At 34.2% G+C, this 25,659-nt stretch overlaps 1 protein-coding gene across 9 annotated transcripts in view; it reads left to right on the top strand.

The window, feature by feature from the left end:
- The window catches only part of LOC143255370 (dual specificity tyrosine-phosphorylation-regulated kinase 1B-like), an 82,261-nt gene that overhangs the window by 47,835 nt on the left and 8,767 nt on the right, over positions 1 to 25,659 (top strand). For 6 of the 9 annotated variants that reach the window (XM_076510914.1, XM_076510911.1, XM_076510913.1 and 3 more), the window contains 2 exons: positions 16,589 to 16,797; positions 21,571 to 21,759. In XM_076510914.1, coding sequence (XP_076367029.1) covers positions 16,589 to 16,797; positions 21,571 to 21,759 — 398 coding nt within the window. Of the gene's footprint in view, positions 1 to 11,487; positions 11,659 to 16,588; positions 16,798 to 19,563; positions 19,667 to 21,570; positions 21,760 to 25,659 lie in introns of those variants that run through there. The other 3 variants (XM_076510917.1, XM_076510919.1, XM_076510918.1) reach the window with 3 other exon arrangements.

Raw genomic sequence — 25,659 nt, 5'->3', positions numbered from 1 at the left:
GCGTGAAAGTGAGCAGTAGTGATTACATAATAACCCTTTACATCATGAAATCAAGATTTTTTAAGTAGCTGTTTATACTACATCTATACATTTATATATCTACAAACTGCACATATGATTTTCAATGCTATTCGTCATTAGTAAGTTTTAAACTTAGGCGTTTAAGAATGTTGAGATTCTGCCAGTAATGGTTGTTATATTGTTGACTAACTAACCTAAGTATTTTGATTATAAATAACGGTTATTTTACTGAACCCTTTTAGGAAATTCGCCAATGATGATGTCACAAATGACAATATAATGACAGGTTCGGGACCATACTTTAGTGTTATGTGCCTGTTAATACGATACCATTTCATCTTTGGCTATAAATATATTATAATTTATCTACTAATTATATGTCATGTTTCACTTAATATGACGGTATATTTCTCGTTGTATGGTGCAATGTTTAGTAGAGTTTGTAGTAATGTTCCTGTTAATGTAACATCTTGCCTGGGTTAATGCAATGTGTTACACTCGGTAATATGGTGTCATGTTCTTGTTAATACATCAACTTGCATGTGTTAATACAGTGTTGTACTCCTAGAAATGTGATGGCATGTTTTTGTTTATACAACATCTTGCCTGTGTTAATCCGATGTTATACTCCTGATGATGTGGTGTCATGTTGTTAATACAGTGTCACACTCCTGTCAATGTGATAGGATTTTGTTAATACAACGTCTTTTCTGTAGTAATACAGTGTCATACTCCTGGTGATGTGACGTCATGTTCCTCTTAATGCAGTATCTCCTAATAGTTTGGTGGTACGTTTATGTTAGTACATAAGCATACATATGTTATTTCATAACAATATTCTTGGATGCATTATTTTGGTTGTTGCATACTCTGAGCAACGAATGTTAGAATGAACATTGAAACAAATTTTGAATTACCAGTTTTGTATATTACAAGGCTTAATCATCAAGACACTGACTTTCTTTTGTATGGTTAAGATATGAATTTGTTCACAGTCATATATATGATATATCGAGTTATTGTTAATATTTTGGGCCAGATGGAAAATGTATTTTTCTTTTAACAGATACACGGATGACTTATGGTGTGGCCCTCTAGATGATCTGCAAATATCAGTTGTTCACATGTCAGAGTAGTGATTCACCCACGTTTGCTATTCTACCAGAAATTCTTTTGGAATGAACGCCTTTTATAAGCTGGCGAAACTCAGGATTGAGCAAGACGTATTGTTGTCAATGAATATTGTGAAGTTGAAATAGTATTATTATACACACTTCTAGTTCTTGAAAATCCTAAGGGAACAGATAAAGAATGTGATGTTTCAAAATATAATAGGTCCAGCATTAATGTCTTATGACAAATACAATTTATTATAGTCGTTAAAACAATTTCCTGACATAGTAATAGCGTTTTCAGCTTTATTGGTAGTGAGAATTCCTTAAGCCAAATACTAGGGAATGAGATATTTGTAAATAGTCATTGAAATTGAAAGTTCACAGAAGTCATGGTTTGTAGCTACGCAGACTTGTCAGAAATGGAACGTTTTTCTCTCAATGGAAGAGAAAGTTTAGATAACAGAAATTGTGTGAGGCTATTCAATTCGTGGAAAAATATCAAATAACACTTTATATCGTTGAGGTATATAGTTACAAAAATGAATTAATTTTTAACTATATACAATACTTTGTTACTTTTATATGAGTTATGTTGATATAAAATATTCACTTTATTGTTTATTTACAGTTGCAGGATTGTTTGGTAACATGACACTAAGTAAGGGTCATTTCCTACATTACACTGACTTCGGGCATTACTCAACGTTCTCTTTTTTTAACATTTGTACTACCGTAGATAGTTTTAAAATATAGCACTAGTAATATAGACTTGATGGTACAGATAATTTTAGGTATGGCGGCGCACTGGTGGTATAGGCAGTTTTATGGTCTGGCACATTTGTAGTAGATGTAATTTTATTGTAAGTCACGGATGCTATAGGTAGATTTAAAGTTTTGCCGTTAATGATATTTATATAGTTTTGTGTTATTTTTACTGATGGTACAAGTAGTTTTAAGATATAACATCTACGACTTGAACTTTAAATTTTGTATGAAATATATTCTTAACAAACAGAATAGTGGAACTGTTTGATTGTTTTGTTTCATAAGCTGATTTCTTTTAGTTTAGACAAGCGTTGTCGTTTATATATTTATGTGTTCTAAATGCAAAACTGCATAAAGTAGCGTTATATTTGGGCGTTACAATGTTACGGTTCATCCCACTATTCGTTGATAAAAGAGTAGCCCAAGAATTGGCAGTGGGTGGTGACGACTAGCTGTCAATCCTTTGGTTTCACACCGCTAAATTAGGTATGGCTAGTTGAGATAGCCCTCATGTAGCTTTGCGCAAAATTCAAAAACAAACAAACAAAACAAACTACATTTGTTGAGATCCGTCTAATACACGGATTCCATGGTTAAAACATACAAAGTCTTGATGGAAATGAAATAAAAACCCTGTAACCCAAGTGCTTTCAAAAGTTGGACCTTTCTTCTTCAGGGGCAAACTGGGAGTGCTGAAAAAGAAAGGTCCACCTTTCGAAAGCACTCGGGTTATAGGGTTTTATTCAATTTATATCAATACTTCTTGAACCTACGTGTTTTTTTAACATTATGAATGTACAAAGCCTTAGTAGGAACTTAAGCACAAAGCAACACAATGAGCTATATGTGCTGTGCTGAAAACTGGTATAGATATTCATATTTTAGCGTTATAAGTTTTCGGAATTACTGCCAATCAATGAAAAGAAGGCTCAGTAGAAACGCTCTTTATGTCAGACGCTACACTTCTTTAACTGGAAGTTCGTATTTAAACAATACAGGCGTGATTAGAATTGTCAGTCCTACTGACAAGTAATACCACACTAGTAACTAATTAATGTGCTATATAACACAGAATTCGGTACTAAAGTCGTTTCATAATAATATGACAGAGTATCATGAGCTTCATTAGCACCTGCCTTGTTTCTTTGAAGTTGATTATTATTTCAAGGGCTTACAGTGTATATTTCATTTATTGTGTTAATTATTGCCTTATCAGTTACACATCACCAAATTCTAAGGTATTTCACAACAGGTTAAATTGCGATAAATACTATGCGGGATTGTGATTATTTGCGAGCTTATAGTTTGCTTAGAAACAGGTTGTATTTTCAGAAATATTACTGAGCTGGGGATGGCCAGTCGTTAAAGTGCTCAGATGCTCAGACTGTGAATCCATGGATTTATGGTTTGCAGTCTGTTGCTTCAGATATGTGAAGGAATTGGTGCTTTAAACGAGTCAAATAGAAGTTTTTCATCAGAGAAGAGTAGCCGAAAATTTAGCGTGTTGACAAAATGTCTTCCCTCTTCTGTATCGGTTTGAAATTAGGTACGGCTCTGCGCAGCTAGTTTTTATACAGTTTTACACAAAATAAATGCAATCTACGGGTATAATGGTTTGACGAAATGTATTCTGTCTCAAAAAGAGTTAAGTTTTAACTTCTGTAGTACGTGATCTCACGCGTCGTGCCGCCACACTCGTCAGTGTCGGATTCCACTGAGTTCGTGAACTCGGTGAAAGTTGTGGTTCGGTTCTTGAAATTTTTTGGCAGTTGAATCTTTTTTGTGTTATTCTGCTAGTAGAAACCATTAATTTTGTCTTCCTACACCGCTTTTTTGATAGATAATTCGATCTTGCTTTCGTCTTGCCCTCCACTGGGTTACTCGTGAAGTTTATAAATATTTCTTTCCTGACCTAGACCCAAAATAGTTGAAAAGGACACAGCTTCAGATTATATATTTTTTTTATCTTAAGTCTGGGACTTTGGTATTGTAAATGATCAACATCAACACGTGCAGTAGATGTATAACGCAGCATAAAAAACACAAACACACTTTGCAAGTTTACGCGATTCAAAATTAAACTCAGTAAAATATTTTCGTGCTACATTTGTATGTGTGTTTTCATATTCACTCAGAATTAAACTCGGTAATACAGAATTGCTCTACATCCATGTTACGAGATCTTTGAGTTGTGATAGTTATCATATAATCTTTTTTTCCCTGATAAATACAATGTAAACAAAAATCAAAAGAATATTGTTTGACTTCCATAGTGGATGTTTGAGCTCATGCTTTAGTTATTAGCGTCTGCATCTGGTTGAAGTAGATTAGAAAACACTGTTGTTGTTTCAACACAAATCAGGCCATTCGTGAATCATTTAAGAGTTTATTGTTTTGTTCTTTTCATTTCAGTAGCTACTGACATACTTGTTTAATAAGTATTTTAGTTCACAGAACATATATAGAAACTAGCTCTTACAGTGATTCTCATGATGAACTTATCAATGTTAAAAAATATATTTAATTATTTTTTTTCCCTCTAGCACTCACGAACAAAAGTATTTTTGAATATATCAGTAAGGTTTACAACTCGAAAATTCCTGGCTTCAATGTTCCTAAATGTTCTATCACATTGGTGTCACCTTTTACTGCTTACCACACCCATCCAACTAAAAAGTATAGTCAAAGAATTCTGCAACCAACTTATCTCCAAGTCTACCTAAGAATATTTATTCTTCAAACTGGACAGATACACACTTCGTGATGACGAGAGACCCACTTGAAGTAAAAAAAGTATTCTCAAGACGGCTGGTATGGGTATTAGCACTTTAATTAAAATAAAGTACAGAACAGCGTTTCAACCTTCTTACGTCATCTCCAGGTTAACATCTTCAGATTCTTTGTTAGCCTGAAGATGACATAAGGTGGTCGAAACGCACCTCTACTTTATTTTAATTAAAGTGCTGATGCCCATATCAACCGTCTTTAAAATACAAACAGACACACAGTTTTTTTTGGTTTTTTTCATGTTTAAAGATAAAATATTTCCTCAATCGCTGGTTGAGTACAAATATCGTGTCCTTGCTGCAGGCAGGTCTGCGTTGGGCCAACGACTCTAACCTTAGCAACCAGAATCAATGAGCATGCGCATAGCAGTCCCTTCAATAACCCTGGAATTTACAACAACCTAAGGGCTAAGCAAAGACTGCAACGATAAAAACCTAACAATGAATACTTCAGAATAATAGACTCAGCAAACGATGCAAGGACAGCAAGAAAAAAAAAAGAAGCACTCCTAATTTATAACCTACAACCTAAGATGAACAATCAACTAGACATGTCACTGTATCTCAGACTATGATAACGTTTTTCAAACATTATTGCAATACGATTATCTTCTGTTGGTCTATCATGCTATACACTGAAAATAATATCTGGATAAATCAGTATATTTATGTATTTATAACAAGAGTATATTAAAGAAGATATTAGAACGCTATTTTATAAAATCATTACTGGTTGTTAAAAGTGCGTGTATTTTAATTACGCAATAAAACATTTTGAAGGCTTAATCTTTGAAAGTTGAGCGTCAAGTCTGTATGACGAGACGTGTGTGTTTGATCACGTACCACTGAATGTGAATATTATTTACATGTTTAGATATTTACATATGTGTGAGTGTGTTAGTGATGTAAAATGCTTTTAAACAGTGGCGAATTTAAGGTTATGTGAACTCAGGGGCTAATAATTTTTGTGATTCTTACATCCCATGTAATTTTACATAGAATAAAATTATCAATGGGATACCATTAAGACCATGGGCCCCTGGGGTTGACCTCCCTGCAGCCCCTACCTTAAAACCGCACTGCTTTTAAATAAGTGATTAAAATTTAATGTAAAAATAGTTCAACCTATAGTGACACTGATGTAACTCTCCTCAGTGTGTTATTTAACCAACTCAACCAAAGTCTTCCGTCAACTGCAGAAAACAGATATCCGAGTTTCCGACCTCTCCTGAAAGGAAAATAGAATATCTCCTTTTTCTAAAAATAAACTTAAGTTCTTTCACAAGAAATCATAAAATGACATAAGATTTACAAGATAGAAAGGATACAATATTTCACGCAATTAATTAAGTGTTTTCAAGTGTAAAGAGAACAGAATCGGACTTAAAGTATGTATATATACTACAAAGTGTGTATAAGTAAATGGGAAGCGGTCGTTTAGTGGAACACGGTCTCTAATATGGACGAAATTCATTGACCTACTGTTCATAACCCAATTTGTAATCCTCCATAATAAATCCATACTGTACTCAGTAAAGTGTGCTACTCCAGTCCTAATACTCAGTGTAAAACATTAGGTGCGATAGCATGCTATGTAGAACTCACACAGACTAGGGGTCTGGCATGGCCTAGCGCGTAAGGCGTGCGACTCGTAATCCGAGGGTCGCGGGTTCGCGCCCGCGTCGCGCCAAACATGCTCGCCCACCCAGCCGTGGGGGCGTTATAAAGTGACGGTCAATCCCACTATTCGTTGGTAAAAGAGTAGCCCAAGAGTTGGCGGTGGGTGGTGATGACTAGCTGCCTTCCCTCTAGTCTTACACTGCTAAATTAGGGACGGCTAGCACAGATAGCCCTCGAGTAGCTTTGTGCGAAATTCCAAAAAAAAAAAAAACACACAGACTAATAATAAATAAGTGCCAAAAGTAATCTGAAGAACTAACTGCATATTGTTGGTATCTTTGTTTCTTAGTGATATGCATGTTACTAAGGGTCTTGAACAACAAAGACAGTCGTGGACCCACAAGAAACTTGGTGTACATGAAATTTAAAGAACTGTGTTAAAAAAGCCGATATTAGATAATAAATTTAAGGATTCCGCTGTTTATTTATCATCGCTGTTTATTTTTTAATAAAAAATACATCTAAAGGATCTCTTTGTCTGTGTTTTGTTTGATAAACTCAAACCCTCACGCGCTTCGCCCTTGGCTTGATTGTTGAGGTATTTGACTCTCAATCTGAGGGACCCAGGTTCGAAACCCATCCATAAACATATTCGCTCTTTTAGCCATGAGGGTGTTGTAATTTGACAATCAACTCTATTGTTCGTTAGTAAAGAGTTGTCAAAAAGTTCACGGTGAGTTGGTTTAACTTGCTGCCTTCTCTCTAGTTTATCACTTCATAATTTGAGATAACGAATACAGATTCCTCGATTAGCTTTGCACGCAATTAAAGAAACTTACAGTGGCAAATCTGATGGTTCGTAACGTTAAAAATCTTTTTTTAATCCTGAGTTGGGCAGAGTACAAGTAACCCCTTGTGTAGCTTTGGGCTTAACAACAAAAAAATATTTTTTTTTTACTTTGCCTTTTCCAATGTCCCTAAAGATGTTTTTAAAGTATTTTTGAATAAAACTTCAACTTTATAAGACCTTACACCACAAGTTATGTTCTGGAGTCTGTTTCAGGAATGCTTTGAAATACTAGGTCCAGTAACTACAAAAAATAAACGTTTAATTTGTTCTAAACTTAATTTTGAAACAAGAAGAAAAGTTGTGTGTTTTTTTATTTGTAAGTTTTAACTTTGTTGCTGCTAGTAAGATGGTCTCTTAACTATATTCACCCGAGATACCTATATTTTTATTGCTAAGCGCAAAGCTACACATTGGGCTATCTGTACTTTACCCTAAGCAGGTATTGAAACCCTACTTGTAACGTTATAAACCCTAACACTTACGACTGAGCCATGGGGAAGGGCACTTGTAACAGAATTATAAAAAGTAAAAAATGTTGGTGGGTTATTTAGGGAGTTAGTATATACTGAATAGTTAGTGGCTTGCAAACCTAACAGACAGGAAAGTGCTTGGTATGACAGTCATTGTTTTTGTCGGAGAATGAAAAGAAATAACAGAATACTGGAACCATTTTGAAATACACTTGGCATTTAATTTGAAACAAGTTTATGAGGTGGCTTCATATAGTTGTCAAGAAAGACTGATATATTTAATACAACCAACTGATCTAAGTGTTCAGGTTGTTTATCATATGCGTATTCTCACTTTTATCGAATTAAGCACTTTATTCTAAAGTAATAGAAAAAACGTGATCTCAAAACCGTGTATTTGTTATCCATTCCGAAATAGTGCACTGTATATAGTTCATACGAACGAATTTTTTAAGTTTTAAATAAGGTGTTGCCGAGTCTAGAAAATTGGACTTTTGACATGAAAGCGACGATGCTATTACATTTGTGAATACAACTTTTGACTTGACAGAAATAATAATTTTACAATTGTGAATACGACTTTTGACGTGACAGTGACGAAATAATTTTACAGTTGGAAATTAAACATTTTACATGACAGCGACGATAGCTTTACTGTTACGTTCACTATCTTCTATAAAATTGGCAACCCTAACGTTTAAATGTTTGATTTCTGACGTTGCGTTCTTGCCCTAGTATCTAATACAGGGTTGCCAATCAGTACGGTTTGGGTGAACTAAATATGATTCTTATGTAAACATAGACAATGATGTATCTACAAGATTGTGTTATATTTTAACTAGTTATTTATTAAAAGTCGGAAATTTCCAAAAACGAATTTTTACTTCTATTTTATTCTATTGAACATTTAACTTAAGTAGTCTATTTTTAGTAGAAATTATGTTAAAAAAACGATGATTTAAGATAATTCTTTGCAAACACGAAAATAATTATTTCCTAGGTACCTTAAACATAGTCTAATTGTACTGAAACAACCAATAGCATTTCTCGTAAGATCGTCATGTATTTCCAATACAGACATTATTCAAAAGCCCGGATTTACAACGCTAATATCAGGGGTTCGATTCCCTCTGTGGGCTCAGCAGATAGTTATCAGAAAAACACACACGCAAGCTGGCCTGATTATTGTAACCTTTTATTGAACGAATTCATATTAACAGTAGGCAGTAGCAGAAAAGCGCCTCCAAATCCAAGAAAGAAATCCAAGTGTATCTCAGTAAAGAAACGATTGCTACAACCTGTAGCTCCTGGTAGTTACAAAATCAAACAAATGAATTTATCAAATCTATTAACAAAAACGTCAATTTTATTCTAAGGTTTCTCACGGAGATAGTGATGACATAGTGGAAAAAAAACTGGTGACTACATTGCTAAAGCAAGTGCTGTTTGTTTATGAAAGGCATCAACACATTGTTTCTATCTAAAATAAAAACAACCACAACCTTACGACCATGTATATTTATAATTACTTACAAAACTTGTAAACAGATTAATTATAATTATGATTTTTATACCTTACTTACAGAATATTAAACAACCGTTGCGTATCAGTGACGTGTTGCGCATGCTCAGAAGTTTGGTCTAGCATACTATTTCACAATTAGAGAAGTTGGCATCTTTGCTGGTACTGTTGATCCCTGTAATAATAAAAAAAAAGTAAAATACTTTCTTTCAAATCGTTATCCGACTTTCGTCATTGCCTGTACTTTGTCATGAACTTCAACAATTTTGACTAAGCCTACTAATGTAATTTACCTTTACCAGAATCATTTTACAGCCAAAAATTATTATTATTTGATGATTCATCGCAGTGTTGTCATTACTGTATTTAATTTTCTTGTGTGCTAACTCATGACATTTTGTATTTGTTTTGTCTCTTTATTAAGTAAAAGTGGTTTCATTAATTTGTGTTTTATTTTGTTTTGTTTCTTAGTCCTTGCCTATTTATCTAATATGTTTTCTTTTAATTACGACTTGTTAATAATATATTATAATTTGGCCCAATTTATGGTTATTACTATAGAGCGATAATTCTCGAAAATGGTCTAACCAACCACGGATATCGAAAACTTGTTTTTAGTGTTATAAACAAAATTAACGAAAACACAGATACAATTATGGATAATACTACTAAATATTTATTATTGTGATTGATCTTAATTGAAATGTTTACTAATGCTATTGATTTATGTAAAGAAAGAAATATAAATTTTTTGAAAGATTGTAAAGTATGAAAGATAAACCTATTGTGAGGTTGCTGATTGTAAAGTATAAAAGATAAACCTGTTGTAAGGTTGCTGATTGTAAGGTATGAACTATGAAACTGTCGTAAGATTGTTTACTATTATTATTGATCTGTTTATTGTATGACCTATGGAATTGTTGTAGTAAGTTTTTTACTGTTATTACTGATCTGTTTAAAGTATGAACAGTTGAATTGTTGTAAAATTATTTATTTATTTCAAAACACTTCCGCATTAAATCGGTAGATGTTGCAAGATAGCTTAAAGCTGCTTACGCACTATTGTCTATAGGGGTCTCTTGGCGTCTTGCATCTAAAGAAATAGACGCTCTACTTTGTTTTGCTTCGGAGTGCGAGTCTACAATAGTTAAAGAATCCAGGTCAGACGGTGGCGTCGTGGGGTTTCTGAGTTGAGCTTAGGGTTTCAGCTCAACGTCTGGATTTGGAGCAGGCAACGTCGAGCACTTGTGTAAACCTTACATTCTTCCGTGCGTATGTGTTGTTTGATTAGTCAAACAAAATATTTTATATACTGCTAAAAACAAAATCAGTAACACTGTTTACTAAATTAGCGCATGCGAATATCTGTGTGTGTATATAAACATAAATAAGTACATGATACAATCTTGCGTACTTCAACAAAATTGTTATATAATAAAACACAATATGAATAATTTATCATCACTTAAACCGGTTTCTGATTATTTACTCTTCACGTATACCTCGTTAACAAGTATATAAATGTGTACTAACTTTAGCAATGTATAAGTTCGTGTATGTATGATTATGCCATGTGTGTTTGTTGTTCCTTCGACGTGAAATGGGAACTTTCCAGGAAAATAGGTAGAAAATACTGATAATATCTAAAGTTGCGATTGCAAGAGTTGCATAATCAATTGAAAACTGTTTACTTCTGTAAGTATAGTAGCACTAGAATCCAAAACGGCTGGTAGCTTTTACTTGTTAATTACAGTCTAATCTTGATTACATGGTGAGTGTCAGAGTTAGAATGCAAGCTATTTCACGTTCATTGCATTTCTCTATTGCCAAGGTCTCATATAGGTTATCTTGATTCTTTGATATGTCAAATAACTTGCCAATGTGCCACTTCAGTATATCAGTGTTTGACTATACCGAATCGATTTTCAGCACCCGTACTTGAGAATTCGTGCTCTTCTCGAAATAGTTCAGTCGATATATACGTTGTTATTTTATTGATATACCAAGTTATGCTTTACAGACCATGTGAAGAAGAAATAGCATCATTGTAATTAAACAAACTAAACCTTCAGTTTGTCTCTGACCACATGGCTAAATATTACAGCAAACGATTATGAAGTTATCATTTCGTGACACCGATAAGAAATTGTGTCATAACATTAAAACTATTCATGTTGTCCCAACAACAACAGTTGTGACGCGGTAACTCATTAATACGACGTGTAATCTCTTCTTGCACAAATCTAACGCTCGCATTTGCTTCCTCCTGCACAAATCAATTACTAATATTTGCTTCTTCTTACAGAAATCAGGCGCTAACATTCACTCCCTCTGCACAACTCTAGTGTTAACATCACCTTTATCATATAGATACTAGATGCTGAGATTCATCTTATGTTCTGTGCTTCATGGCATCAATTTTATTTTGAGGAAAGATCCGAAGCAGAAGACTCAATTTCAATCATTTAAGAATCTAAACTCTAAGAATTTAAAACACCCATAAAATGACGTAAGTATTAACTTTGGTCTAAAGAATAGACAAAATTGACATCAATGTGCTAAATAGCACTTTTCTATGTGGTTTACGTGAGTTATGAGCAGGAAATTTAGCGTTTGATTAGGCGGGTGTTCAGTAAATCATTGACAATGAGTGTAGTTATGTATATATGCATTAACGGGGAAGGAGATGGCCAACATTTCAACACATAAAACATTAATCTTAGTTATTTAAGAATTAACAACCTACAGCTCTAGTTAGTAGTTGTTAGTCCTAGCAAATATTAAATTCTGTGCTCCATTATAACAAAACTATGTGATCCTTTCTCTCCATTTACTCATATTCCTTTCTCATAAGTACTTCCCAGTGGTAAAACTGTATGTCTGCTGGCGTACAACACAAGTTTCAATACCCTGGTGGTCAGAGCACCGATAGCCCATTGTGTAGCATTGTTGAAATAATTCTCATAGGCATACAAGTACATATTACATAAAACTGAAACGATATTATTGGAACCAACCTGATTATGAAAATAGGTTTTGTAACGGACTTTTTACACCTTTTCAGATGTATGTAGTGAAAGATTAAATAATATTTTACACCTACTCGTATCTTCACTGCGCACGTTCCGCTGGCTAACACCAGGAAAAAAAAGTTTTAAAATACTGATGGATATTCAGGTTGGAGTTTTATTATAAACATTGTGAATTATGGTTATTAACCACCCTAATTGTAAGCAGGGGCGTAGATTTTTTACACCCCATGGGGGGATGATTTTTGCAACCACTTATGTGGACTGTTCAATTTGCAAATTGGTAATCTCTGATTATGTGAACTTGAAAGCTGTAAACATGCAATCACAGAGTAATCTTATTGCCACGATACTTCAAAGTTTCCATGTAGGTTTGTATAAGTGAGATGTTGTGAATAGTTTTCAAAATGTTAATAAAATAAAGACAAGTGTGTCACAAATTAACTTTATTTATTCCACATGAATTTATTCCTGCACACTGCACAGTATAAAAGATGGCCATTATACTTGACAAGGTTACTAATAACTTTCATTGCTTGTTTATTTGTTTTTGAATTTCGCGCAAACCTACTCGAGGGCTATTTGCGCTAGCCGTCCCTAATTTAGCAGTGTAAGACTAGAGAGAAGACAGCTAGTCATCACCACCCACCGCCAACTTTTGGGCTACTCTTTTACCAACGAATAGTGGGATTGGCCGTAACATTATAACGCCCCCACGACTGAAAAGGCGAGCATGTTTGGTGAGACGGGGATGCGAACCCGCGACCCTCAGATTACGAGTCGCACGCTTTAACTCCCCTGGCCATGCCGGGCCTCGGCAGTGAAGGAAAGCATAATTATTTTATTGCAAGCTAACTGTTGTCCGTCAAAGAAAAACGTGCTAAATTAAGCTGCATGCCCTGTAATATTTTATAACAATGCTCCAGATTCTAACAAACAGTAACTTTTTGCAGTTTTACAAGCTGACAAACCCAGCGGGGAAGACATAAAATGGGTGGTGACATAGGGTTTCAGATTCGAACGCTGACTTCTACCTCACTCAGTGATGTGCCCTAAGGGTACGTATTAGATTCGGTGACAGTTAATTTATCACTTCGCCAGTTAGAAGTGGGAAAACACATACCCTTGTCACGATGCTTAAGATAACTTAAGACATAAAGCATGGTGAAGGAATGATTCACTGTAAATCGAATGCACTTTAAAATAACAACAATGGAAATGGAAAAACCTTTTAATGTGTAGTCTGTGGAAAAGCAGAAATTTACTTTCGGTTCTACAACGTTTGATTGTAGATATTTTTGATATCTAATAACTGCTTATTGGAAGTTGTGAGTGACAATATGAAATAATTTATTAACGCACTGGAATGCCATTGTTAATTATATCCAAATCAGTTTGAAAATAATTAATAAACATAATGTTTATCGAAAAAACTGTAAATGCCTGGGCGATGTGATAACACTACAGCAATATGGATATACTGAACTACAAAGTAAGTAACACCTTCTTGTAAAACATGCGTTGAATATAATTACTCTCGTTCCCGGAGGGGGGAGAGAGGGTATCACAGTCAAGTGCGTGAGTATTTTGGAGGTCAGTATGAAACAATCCCCCCTTCCCACACACACATATGTGGTTCCGATTCTGAATCATTCTGGAGTTTTTTACTATTATTTTAATTATGAAATAAGGCATTTTTTGCAGTTTTTGGGTTAATAACTGTGTAAAGTGTGATCAGATTTGTAAAAAAAAATTCATGGGCATGTTAAGATTGAGACTCCTCATCGCACTACAAATATTGATCCGAATCGTTGACCGTTCTAGATCTGAGAAGGATTTTCTGAGTTTTCGAAGGTGAAATTTGGCATATTCCACTTTATATGCAATCCCAAAAAGGAGTGGCGGAACAGTAGTGTCCGATTACAATTGTTTCACCTCTATCTGTTGATGACCGCTTCACTTGATGGAGCGGGCAGTGTCTAATAATTAGTGTGCCAGATTGCGGACATTCACGGCTCGTCTCCATTTCCTGCAAGTTCGCAATCCACACTTTAAGCAGTGGGAGCGGAATGCGAGTCACTATCAATCTCCGCTTTTCTTCTAGGGTTAGTGAGTGGGGTTGTTGGTTAACTGCCGTTCCTCTAGTATACCAGTTCAAAATCAGAAGCAAATATGGACAAACAGGGCGTTCGAAGTTTTGTACGAACTTTAGAAACAAATAAATCCTCATAAGTTTGTAGATATTTGAAAAGGAGAAAATAAGGGCGTATGCCCAACTGGTTAATAGTGATATCCCCGCTTTTAATGTCTTTTATTGCTTTGAGTTTATTAATGAAGAATGTTAAAGTTTAAAGAAGATTGGGAAGCTTAAACCCGAAATAATACTTTACAGCCATAGACAGATCATTTTAGAGTATAAAGTGGATTCAGTGGCTCACCTTTAGAAAAAATACTTTACAACCGTAGACAATCCATTTTAAAGTGTAAAGTGGATTCAGTGACTTAGTCCTGTAAAAATACTTTACAACCATAGACAAACCACTTTAAAGTATAAAGTGGATTCAGTGACTCACCTTTAGAAATAATACTTTTCAACCATAGACAAACCACATTAAAATATAAACTAGAGGCAGTGAACAAACCTCCGAAATGATACGTCACGACTTTATTCTTGTTTTCTATCGTTTCTCAGCCTACTGCAATGCTGTACTTAAAGCTACTTGTTGAGGTGTAAAGGGTTGCTTTATGATGCATTCATTACCTTTGCTAAAGTTCTCTGTTGGTTGGGATTGTGAGTGTTTCTGTAACGCTTAGAGCAATGAAGCGGAAATGTTGTACAATAGTTGGTAGCTGACGACCTTTGTAGTTAGCTGTGAATTATACGTGTTGCAAGTTGTATTACTTGACTACGTATAAACTGTATATGACTCACTTCAAATGTGGATTGAAGAGATACATATTTTTCCTGAAAGAAACCGAAACCTGTACCAATACAAATATAGAATCTAAAAATTAGATTCCCACACTAAGTGATTACTGAACATTTATACTAAAAATTGAATTTTTATCCACTTGAAATAAATAGTTAAACCTTTGATGATAAACAACTGTTTTTCGTCAGAACAAACCAAAATTATATGTATTCATTGACGCTAGAAATATTTAACACCGTTAGAGAGAGAAAATAAATGTTACACGTTTCTAACTAATACGTTTTTTATACGTTTAAAATAATAAAGATGTGGGTTTGTTGTGGAAGTTATCCGAACTGTTTTCTACACATGTAACTACTTATCCACCAACAATTCGTTTACCCTTCACTGATATTGGAGACATCTTGGAAACTTCGTTATTCGCAAGGTATGGTTTTATTTGTATGTCACAAATATTCGGGTTTTTAGAAATCCCAAAAAGTCCTTCAGAGGGTAAGTGGTAAGTTTACGGACGTAGAATACCCCCTTCAGAGGTTCGATTCTCTGCGGTGGAGAGAACGTAGCTTGCCCGTTGTGCAACCTTGCACTAAATAAAACAGCTGCATTGACCCAAAGAAACATTCAGTATGTATTTTTATGTAACTGAGATACTTTTTGTGTTTATGCTTCTTTCACAAAGTATGAATTTCTGATTGTTTGTACATTCGTCTTTTTGTTTTCGATTGTTTGTAAAACCGTCATTTTTTTTTCTGTAGGAAAAGTGATTTTTTTCACTTTAGGAGTAAAAACGTGTGATATTTTACAAAACGTATTAATAACCCGCTACCCTGTAGCTATCGAACGATTTACATTGTTATGATAGACTAAACTTATTTTTACTTACAATAATTGATTTGGTTTACATGCCTTGTGAAATGTATTTTTTCACAGAGAATACATATATTATGTAAACTGAAGAGGAAGTGAGAGAAAAAAATACCCAACCACAATCGAAACATCTAATGTTGGAGCACACATCATAAGTTAGGTCATCATGTGATGAGGCCTGGTTTTGAGAGGTCACAGCGGAAGTAACATCCAACTTGTGTTGGGGTACAGTTGTGTAAACTCAACTTCAATTAAGAATATATATATATATATCCTTTGTTTTTCCTGTTAAGCATAAAGCTACACAATGCGCTGTCTGTATTCTCTTGTCATGAGTATTGAAGCCTAATTTTGCAAATCCTCGAAGTTTACAGAGATTAAGAAAAGAACAAACAGTCCATTAATTAGTAAAACGTCATACGTTGTAGTCGACTTCAATATTTTAGGTAAACACGAGAGGCCCTAAAATATATTACATTATATCATAATAATAATAAATCCCGTAAAAGCAAAGTGTAAAAAGATTTTTGTATGCTTTGTGATATATTTATTGAAATAGGGTAAACATATTTTTAAAGGATGGTAGCGTAATCAAGTGGGTTTTTCACAGGAGATCAGCTCAAACCACATTCCTCGATGTACGGGCGTCTAGTCACCAAAGATCAACTCGCCGACGCGGGAACGGGAATCCAGGATACTGGTCAGAATGATCTGGTATCTTTGCAGAACCGCGTTCTTTCTAAAATCAGAGATCCAACTTGTGCTCCTCTACGAAAACTTAGCGTTGATCTCATCAAAAGTTACAAGCATATAAACGAGGTAGGTTTGTTTTTACACCTACAGAACATTCATAACTGTCTTTTCTAATAGCTATTAACATGTTGTTTTTCTGTTTATCACTAATTCAGGGCACACAGTGATTATGGGTCACTTCTTATCTGTGACTAGGCATCTTTACTTATGTTCAGTCAGTGTCATAACTTACGATAAAGCTATATATATATATGTTTGTTTTGTTTGTTTTTGGAATTTCGCACAAAGCTACTCGAGGGCTATCTGTGCTAGCCGTCCCTAATTTAGCAGTGTAAGACTAGAGGGAAGGCAGCTAGTCATCACCACCCACCGCCAACTCTTGGGCTACTCTTTTACCAACGAATAGTGGGATTGACCGTCACATTATACGCCCCCACGGCTGGGAGGGCGAGCATGTTTAGCGCGACGCGGGCGCAAACCCGCGACCCTCGGATTACGAGTCGCACGCCTTACGCGCTTGGCCATGCCAGGCCCATATATATATGAACTAACGCACAACGTAGAAGTTAATGAGGCTGGCATATATCTACGTATCAAACAGGCTAAAAGCACATAGTATCGTGAATCTATACATACAAAAAAAAACTAAACATTTAATGATTTGAATGTATTGAATCACCAGTTGGGTGTCATCGCTATTAGCAATATTTTCAATTGTATTTCCAAAAATATCTCACGAGGTTCGGCCAACATAGGATATTTATGTTTGTAAGTATATATAGTAGTTTAACAATGCGATTTTGTATGCTGCGTAATTCTCCATGAGAGAAAGCCACTTTCTACTTTTAGTTTGTCTTTTTTATGTACAAACCTTGTTTGAACATTGGTACCATTAAGCTGATAGACAGTGTCCAGAAGACTAGAAACTGAAGACAGAAATGAAGAGACTCACGTTATCGACTGATACGTAGCGAGTATCCGGAGAGGTTAATGTCTTACAAGGCGCTAGACAACAACAATTGACACGTCGTTTCTTTAAGCAGTCTAACAAGTTTCACTGTGTCGGTATTTGGGTATTGATGTTGTTAAATACCCAGGAGGGTCAGGTACATTTGACCTCTTCCTCCCTCCCGAACGATTATAGCGTCTTTCTTTAGGGTTTTTTTTTTGTTGTTTTGTTTTTTAAGCTTTGGGCCAGAGTAAAAGTATAACATCATACTCAGGCCCATTTCAGGGCTCAGTCCATGCATGGACGAACAAGAAGTTTTTTTTTTCCTTTTATTATTTCTTTTGTGTTTTTTTTCTTCATTTTTTTATTTTTTTGTATTTTCATATATATATATATTTTTTTTGTATTTTTCTCCTTTTTCCTGATAGAGAGAATGCTACTACTACTTGTAGTAACACACACACACACAAAAGAAAGTAATAATAATAATTATTATCCAATACTTGAATAATAATTCAAAAAGAGAAAAAAGAAAAAAAATGATTAAAAAAAGAAAATAATAATTATAATAATAAAAAAAAAAACAAGGACTAAGTGTCTAGTGCATAGTGGCCAGCTTGTGTTACATTTCTTAAATATATGTTAAAAGGGGAGAGGTATTTAGGACCATTTACATCATGTACGTGATATCTGTCGAGATCACACATAAGTCATTTTTATGCCAATTCTTATTGAAATATTTTAGAGAATTATGCAAGAGTCTTTCGGATATTGTATCTATGTTTGCATACTTGTGCATGAATGTCGTTAAGGTGCTACGTGGTACTTTATATGCTGAAGTTAGTACTGAATTTTGTATACGTTGAAGTTTCTGTACATGTGTGGGTGCTATGTTAATCCATGCAGGTGATGCATATTCTATTGCTGGTCTAATGTACGTTTTGTAGATTTTAAGTATGTTGTCTGGTGATGTTCCTTGGATTTTACCTGAAAGACTTCTTGCATAGTTTGCTCTTTTCCAGATTCGTATCAGTATATTTTTAATATGTGGTAACCAGTCTAACAAATGAGAAAATTTGGTTTGATTTGAATTTCGCGCGAAACTACATGAGGGATATCTGCGCTAGCCGTCCCTAATTTAGCAGTGTAAGACTAAAGGAAAGGCAGCTAGTCATCACCACCCACAGCCAACTCTTGGGCTATTCTTTTACCAACGAATAATGGGACTGACCGTCACTTTAGAATGCCCTCATGGCTGAAAGGACGAGCATGTTTGGTGCGACGAAGATTCGAACCCGCGACTCTCCGATTACGCGTCGAGTGCCTTAACCAACCTGGCCATGCTAAGTCAACAACCGAGAAAAACAAATTATTTTGATTCGTTGTGAGATACGTTTTCCTTTAATGTAATTATAAGTAGCCTTTGGCGTGGATTTTATCTTAGTTGTAGGTATGTAAACGAGTTGTTTTTTATCAAAATATTTTAATCTCTTGGGGTTCGTCGTGTGATAACATTTAAGTTCTTAAGCTGTCATATGAATTTGTAACACTGTGTTGAAAGTGATGAATAATAGCACACTTTCACATAAAAATTTTTTTTTCACCTTATACCTCGAAAAATTGTTACATTTTCTTTGAAGATGTTAAGCATCATGTGAAAGAAATACATTAGTCATAACTTGGAGAGTGTTTCCAGTTGTTGTATGTCTTGTTTACGATTTTCGAAAAGGTTCAGAAACTACATTTCTAATCTAAGCAAGTTATAATCAATTAATAATACTGAATAATAAAATCAGATGTTTCCACTTAGGTCAGTTAGATGTCGTTTGTGCTAGTTAATCTTTATCGGCTATGTTGTCATGCGTACTTTTAATGCTTTCTCCACTCTCTCTAGAGGTTAGAATGAGGATTTATATCCTCAGTTAATTGGGCTTTTAGTCAAATATCCAAACACTTAATAATTGGATTTATACTTCAGCTGCTAAGGTCAGTCAGATAAACACATTATTTTGTTACCTGTAGATTACTCATGAGTATACTTCACAGCTATAGCAGAAGTATAGTAGAAAGATTAGGTTAACACTCGAGTCTTTAGAAGACCTCCATAGCTGTATTGATAGGGCGGTTAAGTAGACTTGATGTTACCTGGGGTAACTGTTATTAGCTGTGCAGTTTTGTTGCAGTTTGTTCGTTCCATTTGTGTTATGTTTGAAAGAATTTGTCATCGTAAATCCAAGTATCATACATCTTATATTGTGGTTCTTGAGAGTAATTTGTTTTGATAGCATCAGACGACCAGGGCGTATGGAGTTGTGTAGAGTTCGCGTCTTAACCTTCCAACTGCGGTTGATATTATATGATGCAAGCATTTTTCGTGCAACATTTTGAATAGCCTGACGCAATAATTCGCGAATTATTGCCTATGGAGTGGAAGGCAGATTTACGCAAACCTTAAACAAAGGGTTAATACCGTTATTCGTTTCGTTAACTTCAGACGAGAAGCATTGTGTAGAGTTCGTATTTATGCCTTAATGCTTAAAAAAAATTATGGACTTTTGTTACAAACAAGATTCCGACTAGTGTCATGTTATGGAGTTATTTATTTACCATTTTCAACGTGCGTTAGTTTTTATTTTGTTTAGATTATCGTACTACACCTTCTGCCTTGTCTGTTTCACGTCACCTTGTTCGATCCTTCTTACTTAGTTGTCTAAATATTCTTCAGACGTAAAACTTCAGATTTTAGTAAAGCAGATATTTCAAAATGGGGGAAGGGATCTCTACAAAATATTCGTTAAAATTCTTGAACATCAATGCATTTTACTTCATTTCTACTGTAAGCAAAGTTAAACAGCTTTTTTGTTTGTTTTAAAGCAAATCTATAATGAAGTATTTGCTGTTCCCATGGCAGGAAATCGAACCCTCGATCTTCGTGTTGTAAGTCCTTAGACTTAATACCGTCGCTACAGGGAATAGCAGGTTGTATATTTATTAAATCTTATCTTGTGCGTGCATACTAATTGTAGCCAAAAACAACAACATAAAACACACAAACACAAAAACACGAAACATTCCTATACCATTCTTTCTTGATTTGTTAAAGTTTACAGTTTTTAAAAAGTTTTGAATTTTTCGGGCTCAATTAATCATAGCCCTTGTATTTTCATAAGCATATAAATTGCGGTCTTTGGCCTAAAGCATATTACCTACCAAAATGCGCTTCACCTGACTTCGCATTGCTTGAAGTCGATGATTATTTAGCTAGCTTCCAAAACACGCGCTTTCACGGTGAAAAGTGACTCACCACCAAAATGACATCGCGCGTTGAAGACAGAACCAGCTGCAAGACTAGATTTTCAACCAAACTTGTCGTGGTATCTCAATTCGTTAACGTCATCTAAGGATTGAAAACAACAACAACACTACTTTTCAACACTGATAAATCTACACAAAACGTTTGGAATAGGTTTACGTACTTTAACCGTAAAATCCGGGGCTCAATTTTTGCGGTGGACAGAGCAGATGGTCCAGTGTGGCCATGTTCTAAAACAAACAAACAAATACAGTTTTCATAAATTATTTGTAGAATTTTATCAAATTTATTATGGAGAGAAGTTCGTAATGACAGTGATTAGACTAGAGTATCGTAGATCTCTTGTGTATTCTTGGAGCAAACACAAAAGCTAACGACACAAAAACTATCTCACGTATTTCTTTACTGTTAGCTTATTTCTTACTGGTTTGTGGTACTTAACTAGTGGCTAGTAACTATCTAGTTGGACTGAAACATACCTGAAAACAAAAGGAAAATACGTTAGAAATAAATAAAATCATACATTTATAGAGTTTTAAATAATGTTGACATCTATTTTAATTTTTAACCTTTAAAGGTCTACTATGCTAAGAAAAAGCGACGGGCACAGCAAATACAAGGACAGGATACCAGCCATAAAAAAGAGCGTAAGCTGCATAATGATGGATATGATGATGTAAATCTTGATTACATCATCACACGGGGGGAGAAGTTCATGGATCGCTATGAAATTGGTTGCCTTATTGGAAAAGGATCATTTGGCCAGGTGGGTATTATGATATATAGGCTCTTTTATTGGAAATTAATCATTTAGCCAGGTGGATATTGTGATATATAAATTGCCTTATGGTATATGGACTCTTTTTATTGTAAAAATACCATTTGAGTAGGTATGTATTATAATATATATATGGACTGTCATATATATATATATATGCTAATTATATATTAAGACATATAAGCTGCTTTAAGAAAAGGCTTGTTTTGCAACGTATGTATTATGATATATAGGCTGTCTTATTGGACAGTGATCATTTAGCCAGGTATATATTATAATATATCAACTTCCTTATTGGAAAATGATCATTTGGCCAGGTAGGTATTTTGATACATAAGCTGCCTTGTTGGAAAATGGTGATTTGATCAGGTACATATTATGATATATGGACTGTTTTCTTGGAAAACATTTAGTAAAGTTCTGTTTCAACATTCCATATACTTAAAGATAAACTTTATTATTTTAGTGTGAAAACAAACTAGTGGTAACAAAAACTAATATATTTAGTTATTAAACCTTAGAGTTAACAGTAAAAGGGTGAGATATTTGGTATTGGCTACAGATATTTGGTATTGAGTACTTAATTTCAGACTACAAGTATAAGAATAAATACAATGATTAAGACTAGTGTAGGAACTAAGCATTCACAATATTTAGGTATAATGGGTGAAATGAGTGGGTTTTAGTTGGAAACTTAGAACTGGGATGTACTTTTCAGAAAGCTAGTAATGAAAAAGTGAAATTTTTATGCAGAGTATTTGAGTAGGAAAAGAAGTTTTTGACTATTTTAATCAAAATTGACCCAATAGAATAAAGAAGCATAGACTGTGGGAAATGGTAGCAAGATTTAAAGAGAAACTTAAATTTTAAAAACAAGGGATACATCTGCTAACAGTGACATTCAGGAGGTTAGAAAGATTATTATTAGAGTAAAAAGTAGTTAATGTAGTTATAATGAGCCTATTTTGTTGAGCAACAAATTTCAGCCCTTGGCTTCTGCAGAAGAATGTGGATGATTAGGAGGCTATAGTCAGAGGTGATTCCATGAAAAGGCATGTTGATAGGATAAACTGTGGGATAGATAGGGAGAAAAGAATAGATTATTCTATCCAGGATTACAGGTGGAGGATATAATTGACAAAGCAGGATATATAATAAATGGAGCTAGCAAATATGTTGTTTTCTGGTGTATTTAGGGGCTAATGTTCAATGAAAAGGTGAGTCAGAGGAGCAAATTAATAGGTATACTGGGTGGATGAAGACATTTAAATAAAAAAGTCATAACTTAATTTTGTAAAGAATACTGCCCAGAATAAACTAAGAGGTTAGTAAGTAAGAATGAACAGATTGTCTGGTTGGACTTGTGGAATCACTTCAGCAGAAGAAGAGACCTTTATGGAATGAATGATTTACATTTGTATAAGATAAGGATTTGTTTATTTGTTATGATTATTACCTCAGCTGTGAGGGAAGTTTTAAACTAGGACTAGATATTGGTGAGGACCAGGAAAAACTTAATGAAGAAGAAGTGGAGAACAGTGTAGCATGGAAAACGAGTATAGAAGTAGTTATAAGGGTAGGCTTAATTGTTACTACTGTAATGCTAAAACTATAAGAAACAAAATAGATGAAATTAGAACACTAATAGGAATGGAGAATTTAGATATAATGGGAATAACTGAAACATGGTTAAATTTATACTGTGTCAGAAATTTCTTTGAAATACAGGGTTACAGGCCATTTAAAATAAATTAAGTATTAATGAAGTACTAATGGTGGCTTTATGTGTAAAATGTAAGTTACATCCTGTTGAGGATGTCAAAGATAATAGCAAGGAAATCTAATCCATTTCGATTTACATTAATAGATATAAAATGAAAAGGCTTTTAGTTGGAGTTTGTTACAGACCACCATATGAAACTAATGAAAATAGAAATTTTACAGTGATATTAAGATTTCAGCTGTTAATGAGAATAGAAGTATTGGTTGTTTTGATTTCAAGCATACAAATTGGGAAATGCTAGAATCAAACTGTGAGGGAGACAGGTTTGAGGGTACTGCTCAGGATGGCTAAAAATTGTTAGTTAAGGAACCTACTAGAAACAATGTTACTTTAGATTTATTGTTAACTTTGAATATAGAAATGATTGAGAGGGTAGAAATTAGGGAACATCTTGGTGCAATTGGTCGTTGCTCTATTACGTTCAATGCTTTGTTGCATATGGAAATAAAGAATAATGATAGTTTGGTTACAAATTTTAAAAAAGCAAATTTTGAAGAAATGCAACAATAATTATTTGTCATGAATTGAATTGTTGAATCATTTGGAGATAGATCAGATGTGAACATTTTAAAGATAAATTTTTAATATTATAGGTGAACAGGTTGGAGCACAAAGAGTATAAGAGAAAATTAAAAAAAAAAGTATTATAAATTTAAATTGATTGGTTTGACAGGAGATTTAAAATACTATGCAAGATCAGGAATGTTAGTGAAACTGAAAATTAGGACATCAGAAAGGGTGTATGAGAAAATATTAGCTGAAAATGTAAAAATTAACAGTAATGATTTCTTTAAATACATTAAAGATAAAGAAAATGTTAGGATGGGAGTTGACTCTTGAGAAGTGAAAAGGAAGGCTTCTGTCTGATGATTGTGAGATGGCTGGGCTATTAAAGTTTGCTTTTTCTTCTGCTTCTACTAATGAAGGTTTGAGCAGTATTCTACATATTGAACAGTTGTTAGATGAAAACAATATTGATCTACATGACTGTATTAATTCTGAGCTTGTTAAAATAAAATTGAGAGTTTAAAGAATGATGAAACTCCTAGGCCAGATCATATTTCCCCAAGAGTTTTAAAGGAGGTCAAGAATTGGATATGTGAGCTACTTACTACTATTTTTTGTGAGTCCTTGAATAGTGGGCAGGTATCAGAGGATCAGAAGTTAGCCAATGTAGCTCCTCTTTTCAAAGGAAGTGATAAAAATTGTCCTAGTAATTATGGATCCATTAGTCTTATATCAGTTCTGGAAAATATTTTAGAAAGGCTGATAAAATATACTTTACATAGTCATTTAATAAATTTTAAAATTTTATTTGATTGTCGACATGGTTTCACTAAGGGAAATTCTTATTTGACAAATCATTTTATATTCCTTGAAAAAGTTACTGTTTACTTAACTTGGGTTGAGTGTTAGAGTGTACATTTGGTGTATGGGATTTTTGTAAAGCATTTGACAAGGTGCCATATAAAAGGCTTGTAAGAAGAATTTTCTATGGATGGGGGATGAATCATCAAATTAGAGAGAAGAGGATTGTTACAAATGGAGTTCAGTCAAACTGGATTGATGTTGCATGTTGTATACCTCAAGGCTCAATCTTAGGACCATTGCTGCTTTTGATTTACAGTAATGACATAGACAAAGGAATGGTCAATAAATTACCTATAATTGCAGATTATTATCAGGTCTTGGATGTTGCTGGCTATGAAAAAGATGCTGCTGCTTTACAAAAGGATTTAGATCATTTAGTAAATCTGGCAAGTAAACAGCAAATTGGTTGTGGTGATAATAAATGCAAGATAATACATGTAGGTTATCATTACTTAAATTATGAATATAATTTGGATAGGAATAACCTTAATAGTGTAATGAAAGAAACATACCTTAGTGTAGTGGTTTTTCAATCTCTTTAGCCATCCACAAAGTGTGCTGTTTTTAGTGGTAGAGAAAATAGAATTTTAGGTTGTAGCTAAAGAAATATTGAATACACATCTAAAAAATATAGGTCACTGGAATATTGAGCTCAGTCTTGGGCTCCTTACCTTAGAAAATATACTGAATTGTTGGAAAGGGTTCAAAGAAGGTTACTTAAATGGTGCATGAGA

Source organism: Tachypleus tridentatus, chromosome 7 (genome assembly GCF_004210375.1).
Source record: "Tachypleus tridentatus isolate NWPU-2018 chromosome 7, ASM421037v1, whole genome shotgun sequence".
Classification (NCBI taxonomy): Eukaryota; Metazoa; Arthropoda; class Merostomata; order Xiphosura; family Limulidae; genus Tachypleus; species Tachypleus tridentatus.
The sequence above is the reverse complement of the archived record's forward strand: the minus strand, read 5'-3'. Positions and strand labels throughout refer to the sequence as shown.